The sequence below is a fragment of the Delphinapterus leucas genome, chromosome 15 (genome assembly GCF_059928025.1).
Source record: "Delphinapterus leucas isolate spDelLeu-1000000601 "Yukka" chromosome 15, BTC_Dleu_Yukka2, whole genome shotgun sequence".
NCBI lineage: Eukaryota > Metazoa > Chordata > Mammalia > Artiodactyla > Monodontidae > Delphinapterus > Delphinapterus leucas.
The window spans coordinates 4,627,547-4,645,077 of record NC_143143.1 but is presented as its reverse complement, the minus strand read 5'-3'; the positions used below and the strand labels follow the sequence as shown (position 1 = coordinate 4,645,077).

The 17,531-nt window shown below is 59.1% G+C and overlaps 1 protein-coding gene across 1 annotated transcript in view; it reads right to left on the bottom strand.

Annotated features, from left to right (window-relative positions):
- Nucleotides 1-17,531, bottom strand: part of GRID2IP (Grid2 interacting protein) — a 52,287-nt gene that overhangs the window by 22,988 nt on the left and 11,768 nt on the right. Inside the window, exons 3-14 of the mRNA XM_022587682.3 lie at nucleotides 12,853-13,101; nucleotides 12,538-12,623; nucleotides 9,939-10,008; nucleotides 9,351-9,445; nucleotides 8,836-9,019; nucleotides 6,117-6,271; nucleotides 4,947-5,102; nucleotides 4,594-4,691; nucleotides 4,297-4,414; nucleotides 3,175-3,530; nucleotides 2,344-2,760; nucleotides 500-587 (exon numbers count right to left, since the gene is read on the bottom strand). Coding sequence (XP_022443390.1) covers nucleotides 500-587; nucleotides 2,344-2,760; nucleotides 3,175-3,530; nucleotides 4,297-4,414; nucleotides 4,594-4,691; nucleotides 4,947-5,102; nucleotides 6,117-6,271; nucleotides 8,836-9,019; nucleotides 9,351-9,445; nucleotides 9,939-10,008; nucleotides 12,538-12,623; nucleotides 12,853-13,101 — 2,072 coding nt within the window. The remainder of the gene's footprint in view (nucleotides 1-499; nucleotides 588-2,343; nucleotides 2,761-3,174; nucleotides 3,531-4,296; nucleotides 4,415-4,593; nucleotides 4,692-4,946; nucleotides 5,103-6,116; nucleotides 6,272-8,835; nucleotides 9,020-9,350; nucleotides 9,446-9,938; nucleotides 10,009-12,537; nucleotides 12,624-12,852; nucleotides 13,102-17,531) is intronic.

Genomic DNA, 17,531 nt, shown 5'->3' with positions numbered 1-17,531 from the left:
CCTGGACGGACAGCGGCCTTTCTCTTCAATCCCGGGACCACTTTCCACACACAGTATCCCTGGCTGCCTGGAGCCCCACCCAACAACTACAGGGAGATACCCTGAGAGGGGTAATGGGAGAGAGAGACTTGGAAGGGATATCTGTCTACCTTATTGTGGCTGTGTGACTTGGAGCAAATTACCTAGCCCCTTTGTGCTTCCTCATCAGGAGGATGGGGGGATCACAGTCCCTACCTCACAGAATTGTCACAGGATTAATTTAGAAACAAGGGTGTCTGACATTTGGTAAGCATGCAACACATGTCAGCTCTTATTATCTCCATTTTGAGGTAGGAAACCTGAGGCTCTGAGAAGTTCAATAACTCGGGGACACAGTAAATAAATGGCGGTCCGTGCAGACCTTGGGGACTCTAAGCCCTGGGACGCCACAGAAGGTAGTGGGTGGGCTGCCACAGAGGACCTGGTATCTGGGTTCCCCTAGGGCCCTCAGGCCACTCACTAGCAGGTTTCTGGGTGCCAAAGTGGAGCTCCAGGTCGAGGTACTTCACCATGTCGCTCAGCTTATCATAGTCAGAGTCCTCCCCGAGCTGCGAGGGAGGGGGAGGTTCAGAGCGAGGAAGAACTGCCGCCCTCCACCACCCCCACCGTCTAAGGGCTGCCTTGTGAGCTCCAGGAGGGAGAGCCTCCATCAAGCCCTGGGATAAACCCGGCGGCAGGAGGAGACTGCAGGAGAAGCTAAATCATCCAAGTTACCAGGCGGTGAGCCGGCCCCTCTTGTGGTCAATAACACTCACACCTGCAGCACTCTCCACGCAGAAGCCAGCAAGCTGTGCTGGAGCAGGGGGCAGAGGGGCTCTAAAGGGGCTGGAGCCCACCAAGGAGTCTTAAGGGGTCTGGGTCTGTTCTGAGTGAGCTCACCAGAGCTGCTCTGGGTTCCCGATTCTGGGGAAACTGAAGCAGGGAAATGCCAGGAGCTAGGAACTGGACAGGTGGTTTTAACAAATGACCTGGGTGAGAGGTGACAGTCTAGAAGGGCCATGGCTGCAGGCCAGGGACACCTGGCGTGGATGTGGACTTGGCCATGTGCATGACCTCTGTCCCTGTGTCCACCTTCAGAATCCAGTGGAAAGACCACTCTTCAGAGCAAGGCTTCAAGGACCATCTGAGGCTGGTAGGAGTGAGGTCTCCAGGGGACCCAGTAGGTCCCAGTTTGTGACTTTGTCTATCAGCAACATGGAAAGCTTCCCTGGAGGTGTGGGCTGATGCCAACTTGGCTGGGAAGGCAGGAGACAGGACTGGGACCCAGGAAGTGGCAATGGGAAAAAATGACAAGCATGCCCCAGTGGAGTGTGGCTGCATGTAAGGACATGCTGTTGGTCCCAAGAAGAGGAAGGGACTAGGGTTGAGGATGACGGTGGGAGTGAGCACTGCAATGGGGCAGCCCCAGAAGCTGGAGGGTTCCCAGGCCATGTTAAAAGGAGTATGATGTCCAGGTCAAAGGAGATGAGAGCACTGTTTTCTCCTCTGAACTGGTGAAGCCCCATTAGGAGTTCCATTTGGGACCTGCCCTTTGACAGACTATGGGGCTAGAAACCACATTCTAGGGGAATGACCTAAAGAACAGGGATGGGGTGAACCTTGCTCATGGGACAGGCTGGTTGGTGTGTGGATAAGGAAATATACTTGCTCTGCCTGATTTCAAAGGGCAGGACAGAAAGCAGGACATGGGAATCTTGGTGAGACAAAATTTCAGAGCAATACAAGGATGGATGGTGAAAACTGTCCAGTGAGGAAAGGGATGCCTTGACGGGTAGTGAGCTCCCCACCACTAAAGGGGTTCAAGTATATATTGGCAGTGTTGTTTGGGAGGAAGTTCAAGCATCAGAGTGAAAGGGTGGAGGCTGGTGTGCAGGGGCTTGGAACAGCTGCCCTTTTAAGAATCCTTCAGTCTTGGCTCCTGTGAATAAACTACTGATCGTAGACTGGCAGACAGTTCGAAGGTCTGTGACTCTCTAACCAGATGTCCTTCTCTTGGCTCTAAGAGCCTGAGGGAACTATTCAAATCTCAAGGGATAGGTTTCAAGGGTGAGTGTGGTGCTGTTTCTGGATGTCCCCAGTGTGTCATTGGCTTAGGGACACAGATTGAGCTTCGGTGCCTGTGTCAGCCACGAAGGGTGGGCGTGTTCATGGGCTGGGCCTTCATTCATCCTCTGCTCAGCGTGGGGACGACCAGAGGATGTTCAGCTGACGCTGGAAGAGGCCTGGAGAAGGGTCTTGCCTTCACTGCTGCTGCCCAGACCACCTCCCCCGGCGCAGAGCACTCCTGGCCCCCGGGTCACCTACCTGTCCCCAGATGGTGCCTTCCGAGTTCTCCACCTGCTCCCACCGCAGGCGCTTGACGCTCATGTGGCTGGTCTCACTGCGGCGGTGGCCCAGGCCCCGGGACAGCATGGGGGGCGCACAGGGGACAGGTGGGGGCAGGGGTGGCGGGGGTGGTGGAGGGACTGGGTGGCTGAGTTGGGTGAGGGGCTTGGCCAGCGTCGGAGCGGGGCCCCAGGGGCCATCAGGGGTGCGGGAGCTGGGCTTGGGGTCATGGAAGGGAAGGGGTGGCGGTGGCGGGGGGCTGAGTGGGGGCGGGGGGATGTGGTCGGAGATGGAGGAGTAGGTCAGGGAGCTGCCCTCCTCACTGCTGCTGACGCACTCGCTGGCACTGCTCCTCTCATTGGTGACGAAGCTGCCCTGGTCGTCGTGGAAGCTCATCTGGGGGGACAGAGCAAGGCAAGGGGAGGGTCAGGTTGGGCCCAGGGAGACTGGAGCCTGGGCCAAGGTGAGGGAGAGTGGAGTAGTCTGGGGCAGGGGGTGGCATGGCCCGGGGATGGGACAGGAGAGGCTGGGGGCTTAGCCTGAGGCTGTGGTGGGACAGCCCGACAGAGTGTAGGGAACCTGAGACAGGGCATATGGGGCGGCCTTGGACAAACAGGGTCCTAGCTTGAGCCCAGGGTGGGATAGCTCCAGCCAAGGAGCGGGGTGTCCTGGGACAGATTCTAGGATGGACTGGGGCAGGGAGAGGGGGAGCCTGGGGCACATCCCCAGGGCAGCAGGCCTCTTGCAGGAGCCTGTGGACACTGTCCCCATATAGGCCCCCGTACCCTGCACATCTGCCCGAGTGCTCACCTCTTCGTAGTCATTCTCAGGGCTCAGGAAATCATCCACGATGGTGACCCGGGGCCCCAGCTGCTCACTCAGCGCATCCAGGAAGCGGTCAGTATCCCGGCTTGGCACAGGGCGAGCGAAGGTGAACAGCTTCCTGCGGCTGGGCGGGCGGCCGGGGTCCGGGCTGGGGGTGCTGCTGGAGCGGAGGGGCCCGGGGCCCAGCTGTGGGGAGGGCGCCCTGCTACTGTCCAAGCTGGCGTAGGGGTGGGACTCGCAGCTGCTGGGGGAGGCCAGGCCCTCTGAGCACAGCGGGTAGTAGCAGGGGGAGGGCAGGAGCCGCTCGCTGGGCCACGAGACGCTGGACAGGGTCCTGGGTCCTAGGGTGGGGGATGGAACGTGAGGACCCCTCTTGGGTCAGTACCTGGGTTCCAGGTGCGGGCTGGAGGGGAGGGGGCCCAGGGCGGGTTGGCTCTGTGTCCCTGGACACCTTCCTTTCCTCCTCTGGACACAGTGCAGGAAGACCCTGGATGACGCTGCGTCCCCAGGCTTCCCTTAGGGTGATCAAAGGCCAGAGTGGGCAGGGGGAGTACTGCTTGGCCCCAGGACAGGCAGACCCCAGCTCAAACATGATCCCACGGTCCCACCTGGAACCCACTGAACACAAGTCAAGGGTGAGGGGGTCTCCAGACCAAAGGTCATGGGGCACCTCCCGCACCCAGCAAGCCCTTGGCTCACAGAAACATCACCCAGGGGTCCTGCCTTCTGAACTGCCGAGAAACCACCATGTGTGTCTGTGAACAACCATCTTCCCAGCTGAGCCACTCACAGAGCAAAATGCATGCACTTCATAGTCTATCGGACAGTCACATGCGAACTTGGAGTCCTTTGGGGGCAGCCCTCTGCTTTTCTAGATCCATAGCAGAGGTGAGGATCAGAGGGGACATGGGAGGGGCCAGGACAACCCGGACCTTGATGGCCCCTAGCTATGGAAGTTGCCAGGGCTCCCCAGCATTCAGTTCCATAGCCATGGAGCGAAGAGGGAGGTCCAGGGATATGCCTGGAGGTGGTGGTAACACCCAGCCAGCCAGCCGGGAGGCGGGAGGCCAGAGCTGCCCTCGGGAGCCGGAGCTGGCGAGCCCCTACCTTCTGTGCCTGCCATGCTGGGCACTGGTGGGGAGGCACGGGATCTGGAGGTGGTCCCCATCTTCCCTTTGAAGCTGCTGCTCAGCCGGGACTCAAGCTCTGCGTAGACAGCCGACATCTTCGGGGAGAGGAGGTGGGGATGGGTCCAGCCTGCCCTTACCTCCCCGATGTGGCCCTAACGTGGCCTCAGAGGCCAGGCCTGGGTGGCCTGGGAGGCCAGGGTCTGCCCCAGCTCCGTGGGCCACCCATTCCCAGCTCCCCACTGACACCAAAAGCAGGGCAGAGAGAAGGTCTCACCATCTTGGGGTTGGGGGTCTCGGGGAGGGATGTGCCATCGCCCGCCTGGCGCTCGCCTGGGATCAGAGGAAGAGGCATCTCCGGGCAGTCGCTGGGCCCTGCCGGGGAATCAGGAGGGCCAAGTCCACAACACGGGGGTCTAGTGACCACCCCTGAGCTCTAAGACTCAGGCCCCAGCCCAGACCCAGCGAGGGCCTCTGGAGAAAGAACCGCCAAGCCCTGTGGGCCCAGAGGGGCCACTGCTGAGCCCGTTCCCAGGGATGGCTCATCTCGCCAAGCCCATTTTGCAGGTGGGAAAACTGAGCCCTGTCGCGCCCTCTCACCCACTCCAGCCTTTTGGTCCGGGGCCTCACCACAGCTGAGGCTGGCCTCCAGGCCCTGGGACCGGAGACTGCGGCGGCACATGGAGGAGGCCCTCAGGGAGCTCCGTGGGTGGGGCTCGGGCGCTGGCTCCGGCTCCGGCTCCGGCTCTGGCTCGGGTTCCAGGTCCAGTGTGGGCTCTGGCTCTGCTGTGGGACCAAAGGGGAGACAGGCCCCTTGTCCTCTCAGCCTGACAAGGAGCCTCCAAACACAGGGAGGGTGAGGGCACCCACCTGTGAGCCTGGGCCTGCTCGGCTCTAGGACAGCTGGGAACCCTAGGGTGAGAGGCGGGGCGCTGGGCACAGGAGGTACATGGGGGTGGTGCCAGCCTGAGGATAGAGGCTGGGCGGAGGTGGCCACAACCCACCCTCAGGGCCCCTTCTCATGCCGAGAGCCTAGGACCCCCTGATTCCCAGGTCTCAACACGCAGGCGCTGCTGCCCCTAGGGGCCTGCAGAGTGAAATGGAAGGTTCCAGATCAGGGCAGATGTGTGGGACATCTGCTGCCCAGCCTGCGCCTGAGCTCAAACCCTCAACCCCCCAACAAACTCTGGGTCCTCAGGACTAGGGTTGGTGGGCGCACAAGGGCCAGCACAGAGGAGACGGGCAGGCGAACGGCAGGTGCCCAGGGTTTAGCCCACTTTCGATGCCCGCAGCCGAGTGATGAAGCGCGTGCGTGGTGTGGGCACGGGGGCACCCAGTGACGGGGCAGCAGCGGGGAGCTGAGGCTGCACGGGGCCCCGTAGGCCCTTGTGTGAGTCTGTGGGCTCCAGAGCCCACTAGGCAGGTGTGACCTGGCCGTGCGCTCACAATCCAGGTCTGTAAACAGTGTCCACGTGAACTTCTTGATCTGTGCCGCACTTCCCAGGGTGCAAAGCACAGCCACTGTGGTCACCCTCATTTTGTGGGTGAGAAACCTGAGACCCTGGGCGTTCGGTGGGGTGTCTAAAGTCTAAGGTCATGCTGCCTTAAGGGTCAAGTTGGCAAAGCACATCCGTGGGGCAAAGCGTGGGACCAGCCCCGGTGTGCTGGGTGTGCATCTCCAGGACAAGTGGGTGCATCTGTGTGTGGGAGGAGCCCGGGTTGGCTGTAATACCTCACAGGTGAGAACAGCAGGTGTCTGGCCTTTACCTGGCGGGCTGGGCAGGGGGAGGGGCTGCTTACCTGTCATGGCCGTGTAGCCCAGGAAGCATGCGATTTTCTCCTGGCAGAGTTCCTGCTCCTCGTAAGTCAGCAGCTGGTAGATGAACTGCCAGAGGACCTGCTTGGCGGGCGTGTCCAGCACCGGGTAGACATCGACGATCAGGGTGTCGATGTTCCTGGGGGTGGCGTGCAGGAGCAAGGGGTTCATGACTCAGGGGCTCAACAGAGGGGGCAGAGTGGTGGACAAGGGGGCACTTCCAGGCCACAGAATTCAGCCTCATGCCCTTCCCTTCCTCCCCAAGACAGAGAAGTGGGAAGGAAGGTAGGCTTTGCGGACAGGCTGCCCAGATTCAAATCCCAGCTCTGCCACTTACCAGCCAAGTGACCTTTCTTGCTACTAATTGCTCTCAGTTTCCTCCTCTGTAAAATGGGAGATAAAAATAGCATCTACTGGGGAGTTCCCTGGTGGCCTAATGGCTAGGATTCTGGACTCACTGCTGTGGCCTGAGTTCAATCCCTGGTCGGGGAATGGAGATCCCACAAGTTGTGCTGCACGGCCAAAAAAAAAAAAAAAAAAGAAAGCATCTACCACACAGAGCTGTTGTGAAGATTAAAACGTATAGAAAGTGTTAGGAAAGCTGACTCACTATATCAGGGACTGGCAAATGATGGCCCAAGGCCCAAAATTTGGCCTGCCACCTGTTTTTGTAAAGCAAGTTTTATCGGAACATGGTTTATATAAGCCTATGGTTTATATTTTGTCTATGGCTGTTCTCAAGTTACAACAGAAGAGATGAATGGTTTCAATGGAGACTATATGACCTGCAAAGCCTAAAATATTTGCTATCTGGACGTTTCTAGAAATAGTTTGCTGATCGCTGCATTGTATGGAAAAAATAAAACTGATCCTCATGTAACACCACACATAAAGGTGAACTCCAGGTGGATAAAAGACCAAAGTGTGGAAGGTATAATTATAAAATTAATAGAAGATAATGCAGGAGATATCTTTTGACCAAGGTGCAGGGAAGGACTTCTTAAACAAAAATTCAAAAGCCAAAGCCATAGGCCCCAAATGTATCGAATGTGATGATACAAAATCAAGAATACTTGTTCAAAGAAGCACAACTTGGAGCTGTTAATATTAGATATAATGGGGCTTCCCTGGTGGCGCAGTGGTTGAGAGTCCGCCTGCTGATGCAGGGGACATGGGTTCGTGCCCCGATCCGGGAAGATCCCACATGCCGCGGAGCGGCTGGGCCCGTGAGCCATGGCCGCTGGGCCTGCGTGTCCGGAGCCTGTGCTCCACAACAGGAGAGGCCCGCGTACCGCAAACACACACACACACACACACACACACACACACACACACAAAATATTAGATATAATGGAAGTAACAATAGAGTAACAAATGGGAGAAGATATTTACAATGTCTAAAATCAACAAGGAATTGGAACCTAAGACTCACAGAGAGGAACTTCCCTGGTGGCTCAGTGGTTAAGAATCCGCCTGCCAATGCAAGGGACACAGGCTTGAGCCCTGGTCCAGGAAGATCCCATATGCCGTGGAGCAACTAAGCCCGTGCGCCACAACTACTGAGCCTGCGCTCTAGAGCCCGCGAGCCACAACTACAGAAGCCCACGTGCCTACAGCCCATGCTCCGCAACAAGAGAAACCACTGCCATGAGAAGCCTGCGCACCGCAATGAAAAGTAGCCCCTGCTTGCCACAACTAGAGAAAGCCCACATGCAGCAACGAAGACCCAATGCAGCCAAAAATAAATAAGTAAAATAAATAAATTTATAAAAAAATAAATAAAACATAAAACAAACAGGGAACTCTGGCAAATTTAAGTTTTGCCGTTTGGAACTTTATGGAATTTTTTCCAAATATATTTGTTCAGTGGTTGGTTGAATCTATGGATGCAGAACCCATAGATATAAGGACCGACTGGGGGTGTTATAACTTGGATGAATGTTGAAAACATGCTAAATGAAAGAAGCCAGACATGAAAGTCCACATATTGTATGATTCCATCATATGAAATGTCCAGAACAGGGAAGTCTACAGAGACAGAAAGTAGATTAGTGGTTATTTAAGGTGAAGGAGGAGTGGCGGGGGGTGAAAGCAACAGTGAAAGGGCTGGGGCTTTCTTTCTGATGAAAGTGTTCTAAAATTGAGTATGATGACGGTTACACGTATTTGTGAATATATTAAGAACCAGTGCATTGTACATTCAAATGGGTGAATTGTATGATATGTGGATTATATTTCAACAAATATACATTTTTGTTTAAACAAAAAAAGGGAATGAACAAGTGATTGGCTTTGCAGGGACCATGAAACGACCCTCTGGGCTGAGGCGTGTGATAAACACTCTTGCTGCTGCTGAGGTGCAAAAAGAAAGGTGCTAAACCAAGCCTAACAGGGCGGGGCTGGTGGCAAGTGCCCACAGCTGGGGGCGTTGTGAGGGTCCCGCCAACAACCCTGCAGGGGGTCGCTGCCTGCCTCACTTTACAGAGAAGGCTGTGACTTGCCCAGGGCACTTGGCTAGGAGGTTTCAGAGTCAGGGTTTGTTCTAGGGCAGCCCCGATGGTCCCCACCCCAACTCGGTTCCTTTGAGCTTCCCTCAGGAGAAGGGGGCTTAGGAAGCTCAGGCAGGGAGACCCCGATGGTGAGACCGGGCAGGAATTGGGGTCTACCCTGGGCAGGTCCCCACCACCCCCCTGGCCCAGCCACCTGTGCTGGAAGAAGCTCTCGAGGGCCCGGCAGACCCCATAGCGCTCGGGGGGCGTGAGCAGGTGCTCCAGCTGCTGGCTGAAGGTCCTCCCCTGCACCCGGATGCTGGACGGCAGGATCTCCGCCACCCACTGCAGGGAGGTGAGTGCCGACGACGGGTTGGGAGAATCCATCGAGTCGGAGTCTGCAGGGGCCACGGGAAGGAGAGGCCCGGGTGACCCAGCGTCCCCAGGCCAGGCGCGGTTTTCCTGGCAGCTGGGACCAGGGGACCTCCCGAACTGGGGTGAGCGCCATGCATTGGGAGGCACACCTGGGGATGTGCCCCATTGGGGGAGGAGGGAGAGCCCCAGGCAGCGTCCCTGAGGCCACCCCACTGGGTTTTACAGCACCACCTGGAGAGGGAAGCTGCAGAGATGGGGGACAAGCAGAGTCCTCTGTAGAATCATAAATCCCACCCATGGCGACCCCAGCAGGGTATGTGGGCCAAGGCGGCCAAGGGCCAGTGGGGGTCTCACCGCTGGCGAATGGGACGAGCCCCTCCTCCACCACCAGCGTGGGCATTGCACCACTGCCCTGCAGCATGGACACCACCTTGTCGTGGGAGCAGTTCCTGCCGAGCAGAGATGGCCCAGGAGGGCCTGCCCAGGATGAGCCCTGCCCAAAGCCACCCGCCAGACCTCCCTGTCCTGCCGGTGGAGGCCACACAGCAAGCCCACTGCTGGGCCAGGACCAGAAGCCAGGGCCCTGCCTCTCTTGCTTGTTAATCTCCCATGCAGGAGAAGCTCCAGGCCCAGGGCCAGCTGGACACTTCTGGGTACAGAAGGGGTCATGACCACGCCACCCCTGGGCAGGGTCCCCTCTTAAGGGTAAGACACACATGATCCATTCAACTCTGTGCCCCCTGCACGGAGCTGGGGTGTTTCCTGGTTGGAAGGACGATTTGACATCCTGGAGAGGGTGGGAGGGTGGATTCAAGACTTCCTGTGAGAAGAGGGACAAACTGGGGACCAGCTGGTCAGAGGCCCATGGCCGGGGTATCCCAAGAGTCAGGAGTCCTGGGGACTGTTTGCCACCAAGCTCCAGTGACCCCAATAGCCTCTGACCTCATGTCTAGTCCGTTGAGGAAGAGGATCCGGTCACCCGATTTGAGGGAAGCATTGTCAGCCGGGCTCCCTGGAAGCAAGGAGAGATGGTGCGGTCAGCTGAGCAGTGACCCACTCAGGGATCCCTGTGTCGTCCTCCTGTTTTACAGGCGAGAAGTGGGATGGGTGGCAGAGGAGAGCCAAATTCAGGCCAGCAGTCCCACATTAGAGCCAGCGCCCCTCTGCTCGCAGCTGCTCGAAGCAGGGAGTGATAGCCTGGCGAGGGTGGGAGTGCTCGGGACCCGGCGTGGACCACTGGTCAGCCCTGAGCTGGGGGAGGAGAGCAGAAAAGGAAGGTGTGCACATCCGCAGACGACCCTACTCTATACTCTATTCTCAACCCCTCGTACAAAGGTCCACAACATAAATTCCTCTGTGCCTTTGTCACTAGGAGAAAATGTGTCTAGAGGGAGGCTCCTCCCTCAGGCTGGGAAACATGAAGAATTAATCATGTTTCGACATCTTGGGACCTTGCTGACACTGGAGGGACTGTCCCTCTAGGGCTAGCCAATCCCTAGAGATGGTACATGACTGGTCTGCAAGTGCATCTTTCCCGTGCCAACCAACCAATCCTAAGCCCATTCTCCCACCCTTCCTCTATGGGACTCGCACAGTCCGGGTAAACCTGCTTAGCTGGCTTACCCTGCCTCACCCATTTCTTCACAAAAAAAAAAAAAAAAAAAAAAAGGACTCTTGCCCATGTTTTCTCTTGCTCCCTCTGCCTCGTGACCAATCCTGGTGCTTCCCTGTGTGGCCCTTTGTGGCATGGTGTGCCGTGCCCCTTCCTCTTGGGAGCTGTAACACACCATCTTTTTAATGGCAGTCATCTCCTGACCTGTTGACCTCACCATGTCTGAATAATAAAACCTACATTTTCAGCACGTGGGAGCGGCTAATTCTCACTCTGCCTTAATGGCCCTGCAGGTCAGCCCTAACCCAGTACCTGATACCTGGAGAAGGGGGAGCTGCTAAGTTTGCTCCTGTGGATACAGACTTTTTTTCTTTCTGCCTCTTTCATTATTCATCACTCTAAATTTGATCTGGAAGCAAGTGGGGGGAAATGATAGATGCCTAAATATACTCTCAGACTGTGAGCAATTGGCTCTCTCTTGAGGTGGGATTCGTCAGGAGAGGAAGGGGAATGATCAGGGAAGACTTCCTGACAGAGGGGGCCAGGGGTTTTTTTTTTTCCTGGGACTGAAAAGGGGGCAAGGGCGATGGTGACAAATCCAACATGGCCTGCCTGGAAGCTTGGGCCAGGCTGGGGTGGAAAGGCCAGAGAGGTAGTAGCAAGGGATGAAAGATCACTGGATCAGGAGTCAGGAGATCCCAGGTTCTAGTCCTTGATTTGCCAGAGTCTCTCAAGCCTGTATCCCCATCTGTAAAAGCTCCCGTCGAAGCACCCGTTTGGCTTCCTATGACGAGGAAGGCATGGGGTTACCAGCCTGGAGGTTGGGTTGGGGAGAACAGCACCCCTGGATTTTAACATGGCCCCAGGCCAAGTATCTCTGGCTACACATGTGGGAGAGGCAGGGAGGTGGGGGTGGGGGTGATGGCAAAGTTGGAAGAGACATATCCAAAGAGGAGAGATTAATCTTGTCTAGAGGAAGCTCCCCAGAGAGCAGCCTTGGGCCTTTTCTCTACAACAGTGTGTCATTGACTTAGTGATGTACAAATCCAAGATGGACTGGGTCTCAGAATGATCCGAAGGCCGGAACAGTGATGCAAAGGCACTGAGGCACTTTCCCAGCGATCAGAAGAGCCTTCTCACAAATCCGTGCGCTGGAGATGTGAGATGCAGAAGGGCAGAAAGAACTCAGCATCAGCAGGGGCACCGATGGCGCTGGTTCACTAGGCGCGTCATGGTCAGGTGCTGGGAGGGGATGGGGACAGGACAGAGCAGGTGACCCAGCCCTGTGGGCTGCTTACAGGGAGGGAGAGATCAGTTCGGTACCAGGAGACATGTCTGTCCACGGAGACCTTCCACAAGGGAATGGGCTGCCTCCACAATAAATGGGTTTCTTCCCTCCCTCCCCTCAACGCCCCACTGGAAGGGTGGGAAGAAGGAATTCCTTCACTGAGAAGACTGCCTTTTTCAAGATGCACCATTCCAGGAGCAAGAAGGGGCTGGCCAGGTGGGAGGAGGGGGGGAGTCCAGATTTGGGGGGCTGGGGGCTGGATAGTGGGAAGAGGCCCTGAAGCCCTGCTGCCCGCCCAGCAAGTGCCCAGTTCCCAGGGAATGGGAATGTTGTCTGGGGCTCAGCCTGGGCGGGCACCAGCTCTGTCCCGGCTGCCCCCGTGTCTCAGGCAGTGCCCCTTGCCCTCCCTGTGGACATAGGAAAGATCTGGATGGAGAACTTGGCTCACGTGGCACAGGGGTGACCCTGAACTTGGAGGGGGTTCGTCCTGACTGGGGAAGGTGGGTGATTTGGATCTGCTGCTCTGGGACACTCAGAGGACACAGGCTACTTGAGGTTGGTACCTGAAAGGGGGAGGGGCTGCTGAGCATCGGCCTAACAGACTCCCTCACCCCATCCTGAACAACCCACCCACACCTCACCAGGCAGGACAGACTCGATCCAGACAGGTCCGTGGCCGCGAAGCGTGAAGCCGAAGCTCTTGTTGCCCTTGTAGACTCGGACCGTCCTGGGGAGAAAGAAGGGGCGGGTGGGGGGCGGGCAGCGCGCCTTCCCCTGGGGAGAGGAACCTGGGGGGTGCAGGAGATGGCGACGTCCAGTGTCCCGCTCCCCTTCACCTCTCCTGGACCCCAACCCCCAGGTGTCCTCGCTTCGCCCCCGCACCCTCCGCCCGGGTCTCCATGCCGAGCCCACCGACCGAGAGGCGTCCGCAGCCCGCGCCCACTCGTCTCGGGTACCTGCGCGCGCCCCCGGGGCCGGCGCGGCTGCCGAGCAGAGAGGCGGCCTTGCGCTGGGGAGGCTCGTCGGGGCGGCGCGGGGCGGCGCTGGCGCGCGTGGACACCAGGAGGCGCTCCGGCCGTTCCTCGCTGCGGCTCCGGCGCAGCCGCTGCGCGCCCTGCGCCCGCCGGGCGCGGCATAGCTTGCCCAGCAGACCCTGAGACACCACCTCGTCGAAGCGCGCCCGGTGCTTCTTGGGGATGAAGATCCTGCGGGCGAGGACAGCAGAGTCGGGGCGCGCCCCCTGATCGCGCCCTGAACTCGGCAAACCTCGGCCCAAAGACTTCTCTTCGTGGGCGCTGCCCTCGGCTCTCCCCTCCACCCAAGGGTGGCGGGGGAATCAGCAGCCCACACCCCAAGTGTCCCCCTCGGTGCCCGGACTTGCGCCCCAACGGGCCCGGGCCACACAAAGGCCACGGCGCCCTGCTTGCTGCACTTCGGGAAAGTCTCGTTTCCACTGTCCCCATTACTCTGGCCTCGGGGCCTTCAGTGCCCTCAAAGCCCGTCCGTGGACCCGTTCCTCCTCTTGCCTCTGTCTTCCCACCTCTGGCCTCTCCCAGACTCCCTCATCTCATGCCCTCGCACCAGGCCAAACAGCAGATAGGGGTCCCCACCACCCACCGTCTCCCTGCCTGATTCCAGGCAGCTCTGCTGGAGAAAACTGAAGCCACAATCCGCTCCGGGGTCAGACTTCACCCAGACCCTCATCAGACTCCCCAGCTCCCAGCTTGCTTCTCCCAGCAGCCCTCTCTACCGCTGCCGCCTCAGAAAGCGCCAGGACCACCACATCCAGTCCTGTCTTGTACACTTTTGCCCAGGCTGTGGCCCCCACCTAGCACACTCTCTCTGCTCTTCTAGCGAAACCGGGCTCGCCCTTCAACACCCAACACTGGCCTTCCTCCAGTTTTGTCCAACATGTTTTAGGAAGTCTCTGCTCTCTGTGCCAGCCAGGCGCTCGGCTTCAAAGCTGAAGGCACTGTGGACCCTGCTCTAAAAGGAGTCACCCTGGAAGTGATGAGAGGCAGCAGGGAGGCTCACACAGTCCCCTGTTGGGGTCCACACCCTGGAATGTTTCCTTGGTGCCCATAGGTCTCCTCAGCAAGGCTGGAAGCTCTCAGAGGGCTGGGTCTGAAGCCTGGGTGTGACCGACAGTGACCAGCCAGGGCTCGGCACATGGTTGGGACTCAGAGACTCAGTAAACGGGGGTCTACCAGTGGCCCACCCATACTTCTGAGTAATGGCAGCAGTTAACATCCTGGTGGACTCCCTGGCCCACGGAAGAGGATTCTGAGGCTCAGAGAGGATCCCTAACTTTCCAGGGTTACTCGGCTGCCCTCGGCACAGCTGAGATGGAAGCCCAGCCTCTGGACCTCCGCACTGTGGCAGGGCTCTGTCGAGGGCCCCTGAAGGTCTGGTTGCTATCGAGGCCTCCCTGGCTGCATCCCAAGGCTCCCTTTCCTGTTCTTTCGACCAGGAGCCACTGCCAAGGGCATGGGAGGAGGGGAGGGAGCAGAGGCCTTGCAGCCACAGCTGAAATACAACGCCTCTGATGTCACACGGTGGCCCCCGCTAAGTTCCCCCAATCTCTGTGGGTAGTTTAATAAGGTCAGTGGACACACTAAGCTACCTGGTGGGAGGGAAGGGATGTGGATCCTCAGGGAGGAGGGTGCATCAGGGCCTGCCCCCCACCCCCCAGTGAGCTCTGCTTCAGATCTGGATGTTCCAGGCAACCAGGAGGTTAGAATGATGGCCTGCTCAACTCTGCCAGGAGAGTCATCGCCTGATACACTCATCCTTGCCCACCCCCAGTGGTTCCCAAAAATCTAGAGCCTCAGTCGCATTCCCCACATGGTCAGTCAAGGTCTCCAGAGCCTGACTTCTCCTTCCGCCTGGCCTGCACCTTCCCCACATGCCTCATGCTCAGGCAAAGCAGAGATGACAAGCCGGAAACTGTCTACCTTACACTTTGGCTCCGGCACCAGGCTCCAGAAGGTATCAGCCCAACACCCCCAGCCCCTAGGTCCAACCTGCCACCCTCTAGCAGCAATAGAGGGTGGCAGCCGCCACTCTGCCCCTGCAGTGGAAGCCAGGTGAGTCACCAACTGCATAGGTAGGAGAAAGTTGGGTGGCCCATTCCCTCCTTGGTGTTCTTGGGGCTGAGAAGGAAGCCAAGGCTGCCTGGTGTGCCAGACGCCCTTTCTGGCTGGTGTGGGCCCTCCATGCGGCTCAGTCTGGCCCAGGCACCCCAGCCCTGGGTCTGCCCTGAATTGACTGGCCCAGCAGATCCAGATGCAGTGGGTGGGGTCTCATGGACCACTGTGGCTGATGGATTTGATGCCCCTTTGACCTGACAGCCTGGCTATGGCTGCCTCAGGACTCCCAGGTCCCTGCTATGCCAAGAAGCTTCTCTGTGGCCACAGGGCTCTTCTGGGTGCCACACAATGACCTTGCACTCAGAGTCAGTTCTCTTCTCTCTGGGGGATCAGGTCTAAAGCCAACTCCAGATTCCTACCCGGGGCTCCCATAGGGTCCTCTCTCTCCACCACATTCCCCGCCTTGTTCTCTGCCCAGTTCCCTCAATCAGTCCAGTCGTAGGAAGGAAAAAGGGCTTTTCAATCCCAGCCCTTGATCCCCGACCCGGATCCCGACCCCTAGGGCCTCGGACGGGTTCCGGGTGCCTAGCGCGGGAAACTCGCCCCCTTAATAACCTTCCGGTTTATGCCTGCCCTCCCAAGCCCCCGCTCCCAGCCAGGCTCGGTGGGTGCCCACCCAGGACAGCGAAGCCCCTCAGTGTCCCAGCCCCACCCCTTTTCAGGTCAGCCGGAGGCGGGTGCGTCGCACCAGGGTGCGCGGTTCCCGGGGGCTCTGGGCGCAGTGGGGAAACTACCGAAAGTGCCGAGAGAAGCCCTGGTCCTTCCCCATCTGAAGCCGGCGACGGCGGCGCGGCAGGTGCCGATGGGCAGGGGGTGGCGGAGCCCGCGAGCAGAGCGAGGGCGCCGAGACTCCACGCGACTCTGCTGGGCGAGCGCGCTCGGCCCCTCCCGAGCCGGCTGGGCCCGAGGCCCCGCGCCCGCCCCCTCTCGGGTGGCCCCGCCCCTCCCGGCCCCGCCCCTCCGGGGGACCCTTCAGTCAGCTCCCCGCGAGCTGGGGCTGGTCGAGGCTGTCACGCCGCCTCCTCTGGCCCCCTCCACGAGCACCTCCCCAGGCGCCTCGCCTCCGACCCCTCGGGCCGCGGCGCTCCGGAGAGTCCCCAACACCCGAATGCAGCGAGGCCGAACCCGACCGTTCAGAGGAAGCTCCGACTGCCTTGTGCAGAGCCTGGGAAGGCTTTCTGGAGGAGGTGGCCTTTGCGCTGGGACTCGAGGACTCAGCAGGTGTCGTCCAGAGAGACCCTCCCTTCCCACCCAGGGGGAAGCTCCAGAGGAGAAGGGGCTAGAGAAGGAGGCCTTGAATGCCGTTGTCAGCCGCTCAAGCTGCACTCAGAACAGTGAGGAGCCGCGGGAGGGTATAAGGATTTAAGGGGAGGCGGAGGGACCCCGAAGGTTTTGGTACACCAGGGGAGGGGTGATGCTGGGAGGGGCGCAGCAAAGGATGTTGGGATGGGACAAGTGGCCAGATTCTAAAACACAGGAAGTCAAGTTAATGAGACCTGGTGAGTGAGTGGAAATGAGGAGGGGGTGGCCAGGTTGGGGCAAGTCCCAGGTGAGGGCAGTGGGGGGAACAGAGGGCCTCCCCAGGATGGGCGTGTCCTACTGGGAGAGGGGAGGGGAGGAGCAGCTAAGGGGAAGAGACGGAGATAAGGGGAAAGGGGGCCTGGACCCCTCCTCCAGCTCTGGGCCTGCCACAAAGCAGGAGCAGGCCCCAGGGCCCCCACTGCATTGTCATTTCTTGCTGATCCGAGTCCTAGCTTCAGGCTGGAAAGGGTGAGAATCTGAGTTCTGAGGACCAAAGGATAGATGCCGGGGAGCCAGCCCAGGGCATCCTGGGAGGGGTCTCTCAGGGACAGCCTCAAAGTGGCAGGGCGCTGGGGGCAGGGGGGTCAGCACAAGGAGGCGGCCACCACCCAGACAGGCTGGAACCGCAGAGGCAGGAAACCCTGGGGACTTTGCCTCTGCCTCGGTCTTTGCGGGGAACATCCTCCATGATCCTGCCTGCGTGTTTCCTGCAGCCCGTCACAGGGAGGCCCCTGCAGACCTGACGGTCAGTCTCTGTCCTCTATCCAGGCCATGCTGCCCAACACACTTCAGCCCTGCATGCCTGGCCCCAGGGAGGCCACCACTCTGGGGTGACCTCTCACGGCTTTATGTCTCCCCTGCGGCAGCAGGAAGCCTGAGCCGGTGCTCATTCGGTGTCCTCCCCGTGCCTGACCTCAGCCCTGCCAGGGGGAGAAGTGTCTGAAAATCCTCACAGTGAGCACAGCTCCCTGTCATCCACAGGGCCACAGCCGTCCCATCATGATCGAGCCATTTCTGGTTGTTTGGTACCAGCTGTGATGGCCCTGAGGCTGTGAAGACCGTCCACGTTGCCGTGGGCACTGGAGACGCGACTACGGAGCCGATGCTCCTGCTCGAATCCAGACACAGCCAGCAGTGCACTCGCTGCCTTGGGGCCAGGTTCCCCCCCCGCCCCCCCAGCACAG